The following is a 19,336-nucleotide window of genomic DNA, read 5'->3' as shown; positions in this document are numbered from 1 at the left end:
AATCAGGATGTCCAAGGATTATGAAACATCCAGCGTGTAGCATTCATTCTAATGCGTGATTTCATATTCAAAGCATAATGCTGATATGCTTATCAATGCGCTGTCATGCTCAGAAGGAAATGCCAACAGACAGCGTTCATATTAAAGTCGAACTGCAACACTCATGCCACTACAGTGTCTCCTTGATCTAATGGCTTTTTGGAGAACCTTGCTTTGGCCCTTCTGTGCCATATGTGTGTCCACTTAGGGTGCAGATGACATGCACGTTGTTTACTTTCTTCACCTTTTGATTATGGATCCATCAATGCACCAACTGACATCAAAAAGTTAATATTATGTAAATTAGTTGTACTTCGCAAAATGACACAAAAAAAAAAACGAATTGTTGGCACATTTTGCAACTCTACTGCAACTCAATAATAGTGACGTTTACAGCGGGGAAAATACTTGCACAAAGTACACAAACAAAAACTGTTTTAATTGTATGAATTACTTGTGTTTTTTTGGTCAGATGTGGTGACTATAAACTATATTCATTGTGCCAAAACGTTGGGTGTAGGTTCTTTTGCGCTTCATAGCTGAAAGTTAGCCGTTCAAGTTTATGACAACAAGAGGGTGCGTAAATAATGACAGTATGACACAAGGTTCTTTTTTGGGAGGATTACTCCTTTAAAATCTTCCATGTACCAACTGAACAACATGCATCGATGCGTGCTACATACCTAATTCATGTCCAGTTAGTGCCAAAACCCCATACTTAAGCCACACAATGCGCATGAATGCAATCCTTTCCCGGGATTTCGGAATTGATGGGAAGGTCTGGATGCTACTTTATAAACATGGAATATGATAATCTTCATTTACATAAATCTCTTTCTCTCCAGTTTCACATTCATCCCTCTCATCTGGCATCATACAGAGGTCAAGGAGGGGGAAAAACACAGCAAGTGTCCATACATAACTGGCCTTTCCACACCATCCATTAACCTCATTGAGGTTGTTTGATCATTATGCAAATCTTTGTCTCAATTACTAGAAATCCTCAGAAGCGACAAACATTTCAAATGAATCTAAATAAAACCTGGCATTTTTGCACTCTCATAGCACATGCTCTGGCATTCCTCCAATTCCAATACCTTTTGTAATGTGACTGTGTTCCTAATGTCCCCATTACCATTCCGATGCAGGTGATGGTAGCAGTGGTTGGTGTTAGGTGATGCGACATGAGGCAAACAAACCGATTCCTACCTGTGTCTTCCCTGCACCCTAATGAGCCCGGACGCCCGTAGACTCAATCCCCCTCACAGCTTGCTCTATAGCGACCGAGCGCGCTCCGCATGTAGATAAGGATGCTAGGAGTGATAATTCATAAGGGTTCATTCAGGATCTTCGGGAAAGCCTTGTGAATTCTGGAGCTGCTGCGACTGCCCTTGGCCCAGATGGATTAACAGCTGAGAGACCCAGCATGGCAAAGTCTGCTTAATCCTGGTCACTCTCTATCATCACTGTCCCATATCTGGTACTGTCCTCAGCCTGATACCACTCATTAGACTCCACAGCTGGCTTGTATAACATGGCACTCTGAACTACACTCTCTGCTAACTGTGTATATTTGAAACATGCAGACACACCTACAGTTTTCTAAAATGAGATAAAGAGTCAAGGCAGCCTGAAAGATCTCCAAACATGCTGCCTATATGCGCACATACAACAACAAATGCTAAATTGTTAAAAATACTAATTGTAGATGTTGGTGAAGCTTCGCAAACCCCACATAATTCACTGAAGTTTAGTCAAGGTACCATTTCCAGAAAGCAAGAGTTAGATGAAGTTGGATAAGCAACTAACAAAGAAATACTTAAGTACATGGAAGCCATTTAAGAAGATTTATAAATGTATCACTATCAAAAAATATTTATTTTTTACAATTTGTGCACATTCAAGAACAAAAAATACTCACCATACTTCCATACTATATAGTAGGCAAAAAACAGTATGTGGGCAGAGTAGTATGTCTGAATTCATAGTATAAAACAGTAGGCGAAAAGTATCCGGATGACCTGCTACTTCCAGGCGAGATACTAAAGTACACATTCAATGAACACTTTACTATCCTATGAGGCCTCGGGAGAGGATTTGTGAATGGAGGTGAAGCGATACAACTGACGCCGTAGGTCACATGACAATGACAACATGGCGGATGTATTAGGCAATATAGAATGGCAGCAAAGTAAGTTTCAAACCAAATGTAGTACCTACTATACAGAATGTGATTTCGGACGAAGCATGACTCATGAACAAATAGTACTTTTGCTTTGGATCATTTTGATGAATCAGGACTGAACAATTAATTCACAAATTGGACTGTATTGTCCAAAAGGTTCTTCAGCCAGTACTCAACAAACCCAGGAAATGACAAGACAAAATTCTTTAAACTATTTTAGGGTGACGTAGTTACACGTTACTACATGCACTAACTAAAGTAATAACAATAAATTATGCATAAATACAAGTAACTAACCCTAAACCAAACCCTAACATAACTCTATAGTAAGTACACATAGTTAATTAATATTACTCAGTACTTATAACAACGTACAACGTAACTACGCTATCTTAAAATAAACTTTGTGCAGTCCATTTTGTGAACAAATCATTCACTAAAAAGGTCTGACTCAAAAGAACAATTTGTTCATGAATCGCGAATATCGCTACTCTTTTTTTACACTAAACTTGTATTTACATTTTATTGAGTCGCAATTTTTTTTGAAACATTTCACTACTAATAAAAAAATCATAAAATGCTGCACATGAATTGGTGCCACACCTACAGAAAATATTTTTTTTGGATGCCTAAATTTGGATGGAAAAGTACTTTATTATTGTCCCACTACTTAATATGTTTTTAGTCTTGAAGTAAAAGTTTCTAGCCTTGATACTTCTAGTTATTACTCCACAACACTGTCATGAATATTTCAAACACCTACCGGGATTCAAGGGCAAGAAAGGTCTTTGACTACTCCGTTTCAGAGGACAGATCTTCATCCTAATGCCATGACCTGCAGCACAATGTCCTGAAAACACAGTCAAAGCACTCAAAACTGCCACAACACACACAGACACACACATTCCTAAATGCTTTTATCTCCTAGTCTTGGCTAATGACGCATTCTTTCATTTGAAAGCTTGCACACTGTCTGCAATTAGCTAAACACATTAGTACATTAGTCCATCATTATGAACGCCTGAACGTTATGTTTATGACATGTTCGGAGCTATCCTTTGTGTGACTTACTTGTCAAAGTAAATGACATCTTGACTAACCTCACAGTGCCTCTCCTTGTTTTACTGTTGATACTGTTAATGGTAAATTAGCCAGACAAAATCGCTGGCAAATGGTATTATGCTAATAGCATTAGCCCTGCCCTATGCAAGTCAGTCTGAAGTGTTCTGTGACAGCTGCATAAGCGCTACGTGATTCACAGACTGAATGCTAATAAAGTGGCATCTACACACAAATCTGTACATCAAAGAAAGAGGCTACATGTCAATTGCAATGCGAACATTAGCACAGTCATGTGACATCTCGATGTTCTTGAAGATTTCATCAAAGTTGGCGAATGTGTAATGGATAATGAAAGGTGTCTGATTGTTTATTCTTTTTGTTCTGTTGGTGGGTGGATGTTACATTTAAATGCACTTTCTCTTTTATGATGGCAAAGTAATCATTCTTCAAAGTTACAACTGGACGAGATTTCCCATAGAGATACTTTTATTTGAGATAATACTGACACTTTGACTCAATATTGGCCACCAAGGCTTTTAAAAACAAACAATAAATCTTTTTGCTATCTTCTTTTCCGCTGCTCCCGTAGACCACTTCAACTTTTCATCCATTATTAATATCTGTAATTCCTATCTTTATACTCGCCTCTTGCTCAAGTCCGTTTCAAAATGGAGAAGAGTGCCCCCAAAACCATACCCAAAAATCACACTCCTCACACGGATCAAAAAGTCTGTCCATAGTAGATAGAAGAAAGAAAATATTGGCACCAAAGGATAGGGGACTGAATATTAGTGCCTCTGGAACATATGATTCAAGTAATAAGTGAACCTTTCAAGTCCACATTCGCTTCAAAAATGTAATCCACTGTTCCGAAATAGCAGAATTGTCTCTGAACTGGTCCACATCTTGATTTTTATGGAATATTTACTTTACATGGTGTATGATCTTGTCCAACACTGTTATAAAACAAAAAATGGGAGTTTGGCAAAGCGAAAATACAGTAGAAGAGGGAGGGGGGGGGGGGGGAGGGGGGGGGGGGGGAGGGGGGGGGGGGGGGAATACTCCATGTGTTTAAATGGTCCATTCCAAGTGAAATTAGTATTCAGAAGTCCAACAACTTGATCCCAATAGTTGTGAAGTAGTTTGAAGTCCATGTATCTTCATTTCCATTGCTTTGATCAAAAAAAGAAAAGAAAAAAATGCTGCTAGTCCCAAATGTATATTGGTCCCAAACTATCGTGTGACCTGAAAAAGAGGAGTCCAAGTTATCATTTTGTAAATGTCTGCATTTGATTTCAGTAGGGCTGGATTGGATCAAAATCAGTCAACCATTTATACCAGAAGATCCATTTGCATGGGCTACACAGCTGGGGAAAAAAACTATTATTTCTTAATAAATAAATGTATATTATTAATAAACATGCAGCTTTAATATTCAATTGAATCACAGGTGTGTGTGTGTGTGTGTGTGTGTGTGTGTGTGTGTGTGTATGTGTATGTGTATGTGTATGTATATATATATATATATATATATATATATATATATATATATATATATACAGCCCACTCCTACTTTTCAGTCTGTCTGAAATGTTAAATGTGAGGTGTCAGCGCTGGAGTACACATTACAACACTTCAGTTTATATCATCATAACGTAACAACAACAATCACAGACTGTTAACTAATTACCTCTTGAATATCAGAGGGCCTCCAGCACTATAAAATTGAAAATTTCTACTATTAGAATTATTCCTCGAAGGCATGAGGTGTTAGTAAGGGACTGACACATGCTCACACAGGCACATTGTACTGTCACCTACAAGTGTCATTAACCACACCACCAGCATGAGCTCAGCGGTAGCGGCCTGAAATAGACACACACTGAGGGATTGGAGCCGTTAGTTCCTCTGGATCTGAGAGGGTTTAGCATGCAAGTCTGGTCCTGTTCCAGCTCTGTAACACAAAAGCACGGCTCTGGGTTCAGAGGCCAGGGTGGGGCAGGTCTCTATAGCTGTGGATGAGGCCAGACTGGCAGGCTGCTAAGGGAAGCCCAGTGTAATCTACACCTTCAGGTCACAGCCAGCAGGCAGCCGGAGGACACACAGAGGAAGAGGAAGGTGTGCTGGTCACAGTCTCCTTCACTTCCTGCCTTCCTCTCTGGTTCAGACATGAGATTTGGTGGATTCACTTGACAGGCAATTCAACAGAAATTTGGGTGGGCGAGATCAGACTCAGCTACTGAGAACTGTTCATATTTGACTTATTGCTCAACACTATATTCTAGTTTGTATTTTTCAGCCATATATCAGCCAATTTAAATTCCATTACACTCCTGTTCAATTTGGGGTCGTAAGTATTTTTGAATGTTAGTCTTTTATGTATAGAGAATACAGTAATATTGTGAAATATATTTACAATTTAAAGTAACTGTTTTGTACTTTAGTATACTGTCAAATATATTTTATTACTGTGATGTAAAGCTGAATTTTCAGCATCATTCCTCCAGTCTTCAGTGTCACATGATCCTTCAGAAATCAGTCTAACATGCTGATTTGCTGCTCAAGAAACATTTCTGATTTTTATCAATGTTGAAAATAGTTTTGGTGCTTAATATTTTTTGTGGAAAAATGTGATGCATTTTTTTTAAAGATTCCTTGAAGTTTAGAAAGTTCAAAAGAACAGCATTTGTTTGAAATAAAATTCTTGTTGTTATAAATGTCTTAACTGTCACTTTTGATCAATTTAATGCACCTCTGATGAATAAAAGTACTTTTTCCTAAAACAAACAACAAAAAATGATACTGACCCCCAAAATACAGTGGTGTATGCAACATTTGATAACTTTCCACTTTTTTCCCCAATTACAAATTAGTTTATATATTCATTTTTGCTGTGGTGTTTTCATATTTATTGTTATAGAACATTTAAAATTTGCTATCGTCAAAATAGGCTTTCTTGTCTTTGTCACATGAGCAAAAAGGAAAACAGATCTCATTGCATTCGCTTGTCGGAGAAAGTGTTAACGGCAGTATGAACTGACGGCAATATCAATAGACTTTTAAGGTAATCAGCTAGTTATTTTTATTGTTGCCATTTTATTAGATTTAAATATCTAAATGTTAGTGTGAAGAAGAAGAAAAATAAAACCTTTTAGATATCAACTTGCATATGCTCATCTTTGCTCCCTTCTTTGAAGGTATATGGAGTAAAACGGCTCTCTATTTAACAAAGCACACAATAGACCTGGGCTGGGTTTCCCAAAACCTTCTTAAATTACACCTTAAGCTGTACCTTATCGTTAATACGTGTTTCCCGAAACGTTCTTAGTTAAGTATACCTTATGTAAGTCATATGTTCAGAAGGTTGGGCTGGAACACTCTTAGCTTTATATTATCACTGTTGCAGGTCTATACGAATATAATTCTGAAGTTTTAATACACCCAGACAGTGTTCAATTAGACTAATTCAAGTGTTTTCATGCAAAGAATAAAATAGTCATTACACTGATTGTTGTTAGATTTTTAATTATATTATCCAAAGGTACATCAGCTGGCAAACAATTAAAGGCTTAATAGTCTATTTAAAGGGAATGATTGTAGTGGGGAGTTTGCTCAAACTATGGCAGCGATACAGCGAATAGTTGTGCTAAAAGACGGCGCCGTCTGCGGAGCGCTTTCAAAGGCCAGTGAAAGCATACTGTCATACTGACGCTAATTGTTTCTCATGGGCTCGTACGGTATTTTAAACATTTACAGGTGCAAGTCTGTGATTTTATTGCCGTGCGAATCCATAATGTCAGTGTTTTTTCTCACCCAACCCGTGTAAAAATCCCTGGCCAAATTACCTACAGTTTTTTGACAAACAGGTTGTGTGGTAATTTAAGGCTTATTTTAGGCCTATAATATCCTATTATAGGCTATTACAGTTTGGAATATTTGTTATAATATACCATGAGTCCTAATAACAACTATTTCTGAAGTGCTTCTTTTATAAAGAACACCGCTTTCTCACATAACGCAGTGAAGCAGCCCCTGCACAAGTGAAGAATTGATTCTCGAGCCATCGATATCAACCAATTCAGCACCATCGCCACGGACAGCACCTGGTAACGTCGGACGTAAGAAGGTATTTCTTAAGCAGCTTCCTAAGGTACGGTTCGGGGAACACGCCTAGTTAAGTTGTACCTTAAGAGTCTTTGTAGCGCACTAAGAGACAACGTTATCGGGAAACGCAGCCCAGAACCGAAAGCGATGCACCCTGTTTTACAGAATAGAGCATACGAAAGTTTGTTGCACATAACCCCCATTCTAGTGACTGTAAAATGTATAATATTGAGTACATAAACGAAAACTTCAAAATTAGCACAAAATGCTAAAACCAGAACATGGCTAAATAATTTTTAAATGCATCAAATGTCCAATTGAACATCATTCGGTCAATGGACCTCCTGCAAAAGTTTAAAAGTAATGATCAGAGTGTTCAGACCTTAACAGATTAAACAAACCCATCATGCTCTCATCGTTTCTGGGGTTTCTTCTTGCGGTTTTATTGCATATCCATGTGCAAGGACGGTGGCCTGGAGGGCCCCAAAATTAAGCCCAGGTTTGAGAGAAGCTCCCAACACCTCAGAGGTCTGCCTTCTGTTGACGTGTGAGTGCAGTGGCATGAATTATTAACATGGCTAAAGTAAAAAAAGGTCTGCCTCACGCAGGCCCCTCTGCCCCATGAATAATGGAGGGCTCGACTCAAGCGCAAGCATTTGGTGAGTCAAACTTCTCAGTCTGATGGATGGTTACAAGCCCAGCGTGTCAACCGTACATACACAGTGGCTCGCAAAACACACGCCGGCAAACATAAAAACAATAACTCGCATTAGCCTGCGGAAGTGCATCATTGCCCTGCGCTGACTTTCCTAAATGCAATGCCACATTGTGTTTCTTTGGTCTGGGATTTTTTTAGCACATTAAAGTTGTCTAGGGTCCCAGATTGTGTTTTATTTAAAGTCGATGTCAAATGCAAGGACCACTAACAAGCTGAAAGCATGACAGTCGAGGAAAGCAGAAAACTAGTGCATTCTGTGGAAGAATGGAAGCGATGACTAAAGGCCTGTTCACACCAAGGACGATAACTCTAACAATAATGATAAAGATATAGTTCTAAAAACCGTAGTGAATATAAAAGAATAGAGTCCACAGGCAACTATAACGATAACGGCACAGAGAAACAATGTCATTGGAATCACTTTCAGAATGTTGTTTTTTTCCAGCTGGTGAAAACATTGACAGCCAATCAGAATCCATCCTGCTTTGAAGAGCTTGAGCATTTAAAGTGGCAGACGACAAAACTGCAGCGCGAGCTTAGAATAAATACCGTTCTTTGTGTGAACGGGCCATAACACTAGTTAGCAAAAGGCTTTTTTCTTTTAAATCAAATCAACAGTAAAACAGATAATACTTGACCAATTTAAAAAATATATGAATTAGTATTAATAATGATAATAATAATTAAAGAGTATATAATATTCAGTTTTGTGTATGAATTTAAATACGATTCATTTTAAATATTAATTAATATATATATATATATATATATATATATATATATTCATTGGCCCACTTTATTTCTGTTGTATGGTCTGACTGTTGTTGCAGATATTTTGAAACATTTCTTAACCCTCTGGGTTCGGAGGTGTTTTCTGGTATTGATATTATTCTGATGGATATAGTAGGCTACTGTGATTTGATGGGCTCCCTCTCACCTTGGTCGTCTTGACTTTGTTTCCCGTGCTGCAGCTCCAACCTTTTAGATCTGGCAACACCTTACACTCCTCGCCGTCCATACACGGCTGCATCTGACACCACCACTTCTGTGCTACTATTGAAGCTGTGCAGACAGAGAGAAAGACAGAATCTCAACACTCGGCTCACTCTGTGGGAACTGCCAAAATGGGAAAGGCACATCCCCAAATCACCATGGTTTCCAATATTTTAAAGGATGAATCAAAGAAGATTGAGAGGAGAAAACCTCAGAAGATCTCAGTCACGTCCACAAAGAAATGAAACTACCTCATTCTATCTCTTTCTCCCTAAAACAATGAGGCTAGTAAAGGAGGTGGTCTTTGATTCAAAGCTGACGGTTTGAATCCATCAATTCAGTGGGCTCACTATGTCTTTCCAGAAAAAGTTCAACCTTCATGTCAAGATGACAAGGGTTGCGGTTGGGGGAGCTGGCATGATTGTTGAGGGTTAAGAGGAATTGAGAAGTAAAGGGGAGACATTGTCAAGCTTTGGGCCTTAATTTTTAATTCAGAGGAGAGAGGAAGATGGTTTGACTGACTGTTTAAAAAAAAGTTTGTTTGCCTTTGAGTCTACATCTATTGGGTTTAAATCCAAATACAAGATACAATTCTTGTGTTGAAACTTTTACCAGATATATTTTTTGTAAAACAGACACAAATATGCATGACCTTGAATGTAGGGATGTATGCAAATGTTGTGTGCAGTAAAATGTTCCAAATAACACCAGTTCTAAATAACACCAGCACCAGCCCTTTAATATCTTCCATCCCAACTTTCAAAATGAGAACAAAAACATTATGATGGTCATAATTTGGACACTTGCCCACCACTGATATTCTTACACTATTTGAAGGAAATCCCACATTAATTTACAATTTTACAGTAATAACAGTAAGCAAAGTGTAATTATAATTAATGGTCATTTTTATGGTCATTTCAATAGCAAATGCTACTTTCTGCAGCTTTCTACAGGCACTTTGAAAACTGGTCTTTTGGGGGGTTGGGGGCATGAAAAAAACATGATTTCCAATGTGGTCTCAGTTTTCAGTGGTCTCAGAGAGGTCAAATGTCTTTTAGTCATAAGCGCAGTGGCTTTTGTCCTCGTACAGCAGGTAGAATCATGCGCTGTGGTCTCGGTGCTCAGCAGGGGGTGGCAGCACCTGTCAGATGCATTAGAGGGCAGAAAAGAAGATCAAGATCGATTGACCTGTCCAGTGAGGGGGCCGTTGACATGTTATTAGACAAGCAGCCCACGCTGCACTTGAGCGAACAGGAGGATGACGGTGTCACACTCAAACGGACCCTGACTCTGATGTGACAGCCCAGAGAGATGAGACTGAGATAAAGTGGGGCAGCTAGACTTTAAAAAAAAGACAGCCAACGTTAAATTGACAGTTTAATTTAGAAGCATTAATAATTAAAATAATAAAACAGACAGACAAAAGCAGCTGGCTATTTCTTGCACATTTTCTACTGTGTTCTTTTGTACCATGATATTACCATGTTTTTTAGACATGGAACGTAGCAGTACGTTCTTTCCATGTAAACACTGTTGAGACAAAACATTATGACCACCTGCCTAATATGCTGTTGGTCCTCCTCGTGATACCAAAACAGTGCCGACCCACAAAGTCATGGACTCTACAAGACCCCTGAAGGTGTCCTGTGGTATCTGGCACCAAGACATTAGCAGCAGATCCCTCGAGTCCTGTAGATTGATCCATCTTGTTGGTCCAGCACATCCCACAGATATTCAATTGGATTGAGATCTGGGGAATTTAGAAGACCTTGAACTCTTCATCAAACCATTCCTGAACAATGTGTGCAGTGTGGCATTATCCTGTTGAAAGAGGCCACTTCTACCAGGGGAACACCATTGGCATGAAGGGGCGCACCCGGTCTGCAACAGTGTTTAAGTAGGTGGCATGTGTCAAATTGACATCCGCATGAATAGCTGAACCCAGTGTTTCCCAGCAGAACATTGCCCAGAGGATCACACTCCCTCCACCAGCTTGTCATTGTCCAACAGTGCTTCCTGGTGTTATCACTTCCCCAGGTAAACGGCGCACACCTACACGGCCATCCACTTGATGTAAAAGAAAATGGAACCCAGGTCCAGTTCACGTGTCCATTGTAGGTCATCACAGGCTCTCTGATTGGTCTGTGGCTACGCAGCTCCATACGCAGAAGACTACGATGCACTTGTGTGTTGTGACATATTCCTCCCATTACCATTATTAAAATTTGATGTGGCTTGTGCCACAGTAGACCTTCTGTTGGCTCGGCGCATCGATGAGCCTTGGGCGCCCAACACCCTGTCGCTGGTTTGTGTTTTGCTCGTCCTCGGACCACTTTTGGTAAATTCTCACCCCTGCTGACCGGGAGCAACCCACAAGCCTTGCCGTTTCAGAGATACTCTGACCCAGTCGCCTTGCCATAACAATTTGGCCCTTGACAAAGTCGCTCAGATCTTTATTCCTGCCCATTTCTCCTGCATCAAACACGTTGATTACGAGAACAATCACTAGATTGTTTGCTTACTATCTACCAGACCTTAATATGTGGCCTTGTTAGGAGATTATTATTGATATTTGCTTCACCTCTGACTGGTCATAATGTTTTGGCTCATCAGTATTTACAGAAGTCCAATTTGAGTGAAAAGTTGAATGGTTGTACATTAGTTCTTCTTTTTACATCATAACTTAGTTATGTAGTATTTCGTAAAAAATCATTTTCAGGTTAAAATTATGTTCACTAATTTGATATGTTGACGTATGCGTGTGTGCTAATATAATTATAGCTTAATAGAATCAAACAGCAGACACACACAAAACAAGAATACACACACAACAAATAAAAACAGTCTCACCGTCCACACAGGAAGGAGCTGCTCTTGTTGTCCCTGCAACTTGCCCAGGGAAGCAAGAACACTTGACAGTTTGGGAGCGCTCCTCGATTTTGTTCTTGTTACAGCAGCGGTGGGCTGCAATGACCTCACAGGTTCCCGCTTTGACGTGCACTGAGGAAAAACAACAAGGACACAGAGTCTATTAAAATCAACCAGCTGTTTCAAACTCCCCTTGCCGACAAAGGAAAACGATGAGGCACTAATGCATATTCTGTTGCTGCCGTTGGCTGCAATGGAAATGAATTTGACATGGAGGCAGCGTATAATTTAATTAATGCTAATGCAAGCAGTTTTATTTGTCCCAGGTCAGAAATCAGAAGAAAATGGTCTCTGTGATCATCAGGGTGGGTTTTACGATTCACTTTAGTAATTACAAGTAAAACGGTTAATTGACAATCACAGGCCTTCAAGCATCTAGAAGGGTCTGCAGGAAATGTATTCATTTTTTTGTTTTGTTTATCTTTCACCTATGACTGAACAACAGCGGGGAGGAACATTACTTAGCATCTGAAAGTGTGTATTCACACATCAATCTGAAGATCTAAATTGAGGAGTTAAAAAACATTTTGAAAGTTTTAGTGTACCTTTCAAATCAGCCTTAATTGCATTGGTAAAGATTTTCAATTTAAGACTTGAGTTTAAAATTGATTGAAAAACGGGCCTCCATTTTCCCATTAGCTGGCCAATCTCAAAATCTCATCAACAACATTAAAAACATTTTGCCTCCAATCAATAAAGAGCCTTTAACGTGCGCACAAAAGAGTCTGTCGAGCGGCAGGCCGATTGTGGGCTTGGAAAAGAAAAACAGAGATTTACCGATGCAAACGCTGGCGGGTGAAGGGCTGAACCCCCTTTGTGTGATTATCTTTCAGCCTGAACACACTGCAGGGCCAAAGTTAATTTCAAAAAGTTTGAGCGGATACAAATTGAATATTCAATGGTGGGAGTTTGTTCCTACAGCTTATAGAAAATGATTGCTTTGACTCATTCAATGTGCATTACCGCCTTTATTTATTTGTGTACCTTCAACAGTGCTTAAAAAATCTATAAGAAAAACAAACTGGGCTGGGTTACTCCAAGCTGGGGCTTTGGGGGAATTTTGAGTTACCTTTTGAATTTTTTAAGTTACTTTCGCATAACTGCTAGCAATGACGTGAAATATGTTTTGAGTGTAAATAGTCAAGTTAAAACATGCTAAATAACTTTTGCATTCATTTATTGGCATGATATATTAAGAATATTCTATTTCAGCTATGTAAAAATTCACTGTTAAATGATCATAAGCAAATATACAATTATAATAAAACGGGAAATATTGAAACAGAGGAAGCTGTTCACTGCTCTTAGCTGGATGACTAACTTTAATAAGCCATTTAAAACAGAATATTGACACTATAGAGCTGCAATAATAATCGTTAAAAGATCGCAATCTCGATTCAAACACCCACACAATCTTATTCCTAAATGACGACGATTCGGCTACAGTATCTATTAAACCTTTGACAAGAACGATCACACCGATTCAAACCTGTGTTTGCGCTGCTGCTGAGCCAGAGAGAGCAGTTGTCATCAATGAAACTGATTCACAAACAGTCTTTTCAACCACACAGTATCTAAGTGTTACAATAATTCAAATTATCACAGAAGTAATGGGATAAAAGTTCATAGGTCAAATATAGAGTAAATCACCTTTTGAAAGTAACATGACGTATTAAGAATTTTAAATTCTTTTTAAAAATCTGCTCTTAAAAACTAGGTAAATAATGGGTACAGCAAGTTTAGAAAAAAAAAAACTAGCAGCGTAAAATTACATTTTCTTCATTAGCATTCTTAATTAGTTTGACACCCATGTGGACGAGCATGGCACTACCAACACCAATGTCATGGGTGCAATCCTTAAGAGCACACACATTTAAATATTTTGAGTGAACCGTAAGTTGCCTTTGGTTAAAAAAAAATTGTATGCAAAATGCATAAATGTAAATGATATTATCTGTGTGCTCATGAGCTTCAGTGAAAACTCAAAAGCTTTTCATTTTGGCAGTGAAAATTAACAGTTTCTATGTTTGGCACTGATCAAAATGTGTTCCTTAACTCAAGGTCACACTGAAATTGAATCAAATTTGCAAAACAAAGAAAGTGTTGTGTTCCTGGAACAGAATGTTTTTGGCAGCGCCACAGAGATCAGCACTGACACAGGAGCACCTGATCCCGGATCAGCCCTCAACCTACTGTGGGAACCCTCTCTCAGAATAGCTACCTTCATTACACTGCAGGAATGGGTTGGCGGGGCCTAGAGAAACAGTGCAAACTACTGATTAAACCATAACCCTTTCAACAAGGTCATAAACAAGCCAACCAAATCTATAGGCAGTATGTGTGTGTACGTGAGCAATCGGCTCCTGTGAAGATTAAGTGGCCAGTGTTCAGCAAGGTGCCCGAGGACCAACAAAGAGAATTAAACAGTTACTTCTTGGCTCCGTAAACTCGACTGATGTGAGACCTTTTCTAAGAAGGTGTTGTGTCTTTCTCTGGACATCTGTGCAAAATTTCCATGGACTTGCAATAGCTGCGATCGATATGTTTCACTTAAGGTGTGCAGGCTGGTCGTCTGGCAGAGTCAGGGAGCGTCTGCCTCAGCAGCAGGAGGGGGCACGATCGGGGCGCTAACAGTAATGGGAGCTGGCATAGCTCTTATAGCCACTGCTTTCAACATCACAATCACATCCATTGATCCCACATCGACAAGCACTGAGGAAGGTGAGGAATGGATGATAAACGAAGTTTATGCTATTTGACAAAAGCCAAAATAAATGAGAAGCTATATTTGATATAAATTGTTATTATTATACATTTATTTGATCACAAATACAGTAAAAACAGTAATATAGTGAAATATATATATATTTTTTTTAAAAACTGTCAATTTAACGCGCTAATTTAATTAATTACCGTATTTTCCGGACTATATGTCGCTCCGGAGTATAAGTCGCATCAGTCAAAAAAAATGCGTCAAGAAGAGGTAAAAAACATAGGCTATATAAGTCACACTGGACTATAAGTCGCATTTATTTAGAAATTTATTTCACAAAATCCAAGACCAAGAACAGACATTTAATCTGAAAAGGGAAGTTATTCAACTACACAATAGCACACAGAACAACAGGCTGAATAGGTGTCCGGTATGTTAACGTAACACATTAACAGTTATTCAGCTACACAATAGCATAAAGAATATATACCTGGGAGGCTGAATAGGCTAAATTAACATAAGCCAGCGAGTCCAACAAGCAAGTTACCGGTAAGCAAGTTCACCAAGCTCCCGCGATCTCATATCGCTGTCGCTTCTGAACAACTCCGCCAACTAGAGCGCCCTCTCACCACGGCTGTAGACGGTAATGTTTTCTCTTGGTTCATCTCAATCTGAATTCATTTTGATATAGGCTATAAGTCGCAGGACCAGCCAAACCATGAAAAAAAGTGTGACTTATAGTCTGGAAAATACGGTAGTTATGGGGAAAAATAACGTGTTGAAATTATTAACTCATTTGACGCACCCCGCCCACAGACCTATGAAGTTCATCTTACATTTCATAATGTTGATTGGTGACGAACACGAAGCAGGGCAACAACTCACTGTGTGATGTAGCCTGAATGCAGTTAGAATGCCTGTACAATTCAAGATATCAGGACAAAAATGCACCTGTAACAGTTTTTGTCTTATATTTATATCATGATGAAGTTAAGCAATATCACACGAGTAATGAGCGCAATATCACAAGAGTGCAGTCGTTTGAACTAATCGAATGAATGAATGAATGACTCAATTTAGACATTTACCAGCACCTACTGGCAGTTTTAATTTCTTCTTTAGAGTATCATTTAATTTCATATTTCATATTTTCATAATAAAAAAAACATTAAAAGGTATAGTTTACCCAAAAAATGTCTCATTATTTACTCACCCTCATGGCAGTTGAAGCCTAAAAGCTTATGTAAAAAATTATTTGTTGAATCAAAAAAAAAAAAAAAAAATTCTAAAGCTACTTTTTCTGATGTCTATTTGATGCTTTTCTCATTTAACACAATAATGACTTTAAATTATCTTTAAGAAAAAATAATAATCGCTTAACAGCCCGTTTTAATAAATTTAAAAAGTAAATACTGCAGCCATTCCTCCAATCTTCAGCATCACATGATCCTCCAGAAATCAATCTTATATGCTGATTTGGCACTTAAAAAACACACGGTTGAGCTGCTTAATATTTTTGTGAAAACTGTGATACAATTTTTTTCAGGATTCTTTGATGACTGTAAAGTTCAAAAGAACATAATTTATTTGAAATAGAAATCTTTTGTAATGCCTTTACTGTCACTTTTGATCAATTTAATGATTCCTTGCTGAATAAAAGTATTAAAAAAAAACAAAAAAAAAACTCTGTACTGCCCCAAAACATTTGAACGGTAGTATTTCAAATATAATAACTTTCTTTTGACTTAATAGACTAAAATGTATGTTTGAATGTTTGAGCTGTTCTCTTACGAGAGTATCTCTCGTACTGCGTAATAGCTTTACGCTAGGGGAAAAACTCTTTTCCACGAGATATTGAAGCCAAAAATTATCCTTAATTTTTTATTAATGTAAAACGCTTTGCAGCAGCAAGCAGACATAGGCGAAACAGCTCGCGCGCCTATTGGTTGCTCTTGCGGCAAATGCAGCAGCCTATCGAGAGAGACTCTGCGTGACGTAATGACCAATGGGGGCAATTCGCGCCCATATCGTCACGTCCCGCCAGAAAGGGCGTGGTCTCACCCTATAAATATGCTCGTTAGGCTGGTACAAGCTGATTTTTACCTCTTCAGCGACGCACACGCATCGCTGGATCCGGAGTGAGAAGCCGCGCCGTTGAAGCAAGCCTTTCAGCGGGACGAGCTCTGGAGTCGCTGGCCTCGCCGCCTTCAACTGCCGTACCTGCTGCGCTTTCCGGCATGCTATATCCTTTTTATACTCTGTGTATCTTTACTCTGTTGAGAGTGTTTGCTCGCTTACTTGACGCGACTCACACTTCTCTTCACAAAAGAGCTGCGTCTTTTTAAAGATGCCATCCTGTGGCTCGTGCCGCGCCCCGCTCAGCGACGGAGACCGGCACGTCATCTGTGTTTCCTGCCTGGGTGAGGATCACGCGGCTCTCGCGCTCGCTGACGGCGGATGCCCTCATTGCGAGCTTTTGCCTATGGTGACTCTGAGGACTCGCCTGGCATCATTCTCCGAGCCTTCACCACAGCCCGCCGTGGTGCCGCGCCGCAAGAAGCGCCGCGCCCAGCGCGCTCCCGAGCTTTCTCCAGCCCGCCAAAGCTCGCCGGTTCGCCCGCCAGCTTCGCCGGCTTCGCTCGAGTCGCTCACTGACGGACAACGGCCGCCGCCTGCCGCCGCGTCCGTCCACGAGTTCGACGAACCCACCGAGGCGTGTTCTCTTCTGGCATCCGATAGCGAGGATTGGGCGAGCTCCGTGGACCTCCCCTCCGCTAGCGTTTCCCGCCAGAAAATATGCTTTTCCTCCTGTCTCGCTCCTGCCTGCACGCATGGGCCATCAGTGGGTACCCGCTAGCCTCCCAGAAGGAGTGTTAAACACGATCACGCAGGCTAAAGCTCCGTCTACCAGGCTGAACCCTCCCAGGCCCCCTTCAGTCCCGACGTGGGACCTTTCCACGGTCCTGGAGGCCATGAAAGGCGCCCCGTTCGAGCCAATCCAGCTGGTGGACATGAAACACCTGTCGTTCAAAACAGTGTTTCTCATGGCTCTCGCTTCAGTGAAGCGCATAGGGGACTTGCAGGCGCTTTCAGTAAGCGCGTCGTGTATGGAGTTTGGGCCTAATGACTCGAAGGTCATTCTCAAACCTAAGCACGGGTATGTCCCGAAATCCCTCAATACACCGTTTAGGGCCCAGGTAATTTCCCTGTCCGCCCTTCCGGTTCTCAGTGAGGAGGAGGACCCGAGTCTCCTTTGCCCCGTCAGGGCATTGAGAGCTTATGTGTCACGCTCGTCTGTTTTCAGACAGACGGAGCAGCTTTTCGTTTTGTTTGGCGGGCGTTCCAAGGGACTCGCCGCCTCAAAACAGAGCCTATCCAGATGGATAGTGGATGCCATTGCGCTCGCTTACTCTGCAAAGGGCCTACAGTGCCCCTTGGGTGTCAGAGCGCACTCCACGAGAGGCGTGGCCTCTTCGTGGGCTTGGTCGAGCGGGGTTTCCCTGCAGGATATCTGTACGGCCGCGGGCTGGGCCTCGCCGTCTACATTTATAAAATACTATAACCTGGAGGTACCCGCCTTACAAGCTAAGCTTTTGGCGGTCTAAAATTCAGTGCTATCTGCCCCGCTGTGCGGCCCAGATGCTGAGTTTACTGCAGCCCCATGAGTGTTGACACACGTATGGCCACCCAGATCAGGCTGAAAGCTTTCACCCTGGCTGCGCGTTTTATTGTCATATGATAGCCCCGCTGGGTGCTTTTTTATAGGGAATGACGCTTCCAGCCTCTCTTCCTCCACTCTATGTGAGTTTATGGTGATTATGCACTACGTTAGTAACCGAGTACGTTCTCTTATGAGAGTATCTCTCGTACTGCGTAATAGCTTTACGCTAGGGGAACACAATGCAACACGCCGTGCGTACAGGGATCCAACACCAAAGTCCCAAGGGCTGAAGCCCAGGGCTCATGTAGTGCATAATCACCATAAACTCACATAGAGTGGAGGAAGAGAGGCTGGAAGCGTCATTCCCTATAAAAAAGCACCCAGCGGGGCTATCATATGACAATAAAACGCGCAGCCAGGGTGAAAGCTTTCAGCCTGATCTGGGTGGCCATACGTGTGTCAACACTCATGGGGCTGCAGTAAACTCAGCATCTGGGCCGCACAGCGGGGCAGATAGCACTGAATTTTAGACCGCCAAAAGCTTAGCTTGTAAGGCGGGTACCTCCAGGTTATAGTATTTTATAAATGTAGACGGCGAGGCCCAGCCCGCGGCCGTACAGATATCCTGCAGGGAAACCCCGCTCGACCAAGCCCACGAAGAGGCCACGCCTCTCGTGGAGTGCGCTCTGACACCCAAGGGGCACTGTAGGCCCTTTGCAGAGTAAGCGAGCGCAATGGCATCCACTATCCATCTGGATAGGCTCTGTTTTGAGGCGGCGAGTCCCTTGGAACGCCCGCCAAACAAAACGAAAAGCTGCTCCGTCTGTCTGAAAACAGACGAGCGTGACACATAAGCTCTCAATGCCCTGACGGGGCAAAGGAGACTCGGGTCCTCCTCCTCACTGAGAACCGGAAGGGCGGACAGGGAAA

At 40.9% G+C, this 19,336-nt stretch overlaps 1 protein-coding gene across 1 annotated transcript in view; it reads right to left on the bottom strand.

The window, feature by feature from the left end:
* Nucleotides 1-4,310: 4,310 nt before the first annotated feature.
* tafa3a (TAFA chemokine like family member 3a) overlaps nt 4,311-19,336 on the bottom strand; it is a 101,334-nt gene continuing 86,308 nt past the window's right edge. The window contains exons 3-5 of the mRNA XM_056270624.1: nt 11,955-12,104; nt 9,046-9,170; nt 4,311-4,531 (exon numbers count right to left, since the gene is read on the bottom strand). Of these exons, the coding sequence (XP_056126599.1) occupies nt 4,520-4,531; nt 9,046-9,170; nt 11,955-12,104 (287 nt within the window). The 3' untranslated portion in view covers nt 4,311-4,519. The remainder of the gene's footprint in view (nt 4,532-9,045; nt 9,171-11,954; nt 12,105-19,336) is intronic.

The sequence above is a fragment of the Rhinichthys klamathensis genome, unplaced genomic scaffold (assembly GCF_029890125.1).
Source record: "Rhinichthys klamathensis goyatoka isolate OS25496 unplaced genomic scaffold, OSU_Roscu_1.1 h1tg000303l_1, whole genome shotgun sequence".
Classification (NCBI taxonomy): domain Eukaryota; kingdom Metazoa; phylum Chordata; class Actinopteri; order Cypriniformes; family Leuciscidae; genus Rhinichthys; species Rhinichthys klamathensis.
Note: the sequence above shows the minus strand (reverse complement) of the source record. Positions and strands in the feature narration are given on the sequence as shown.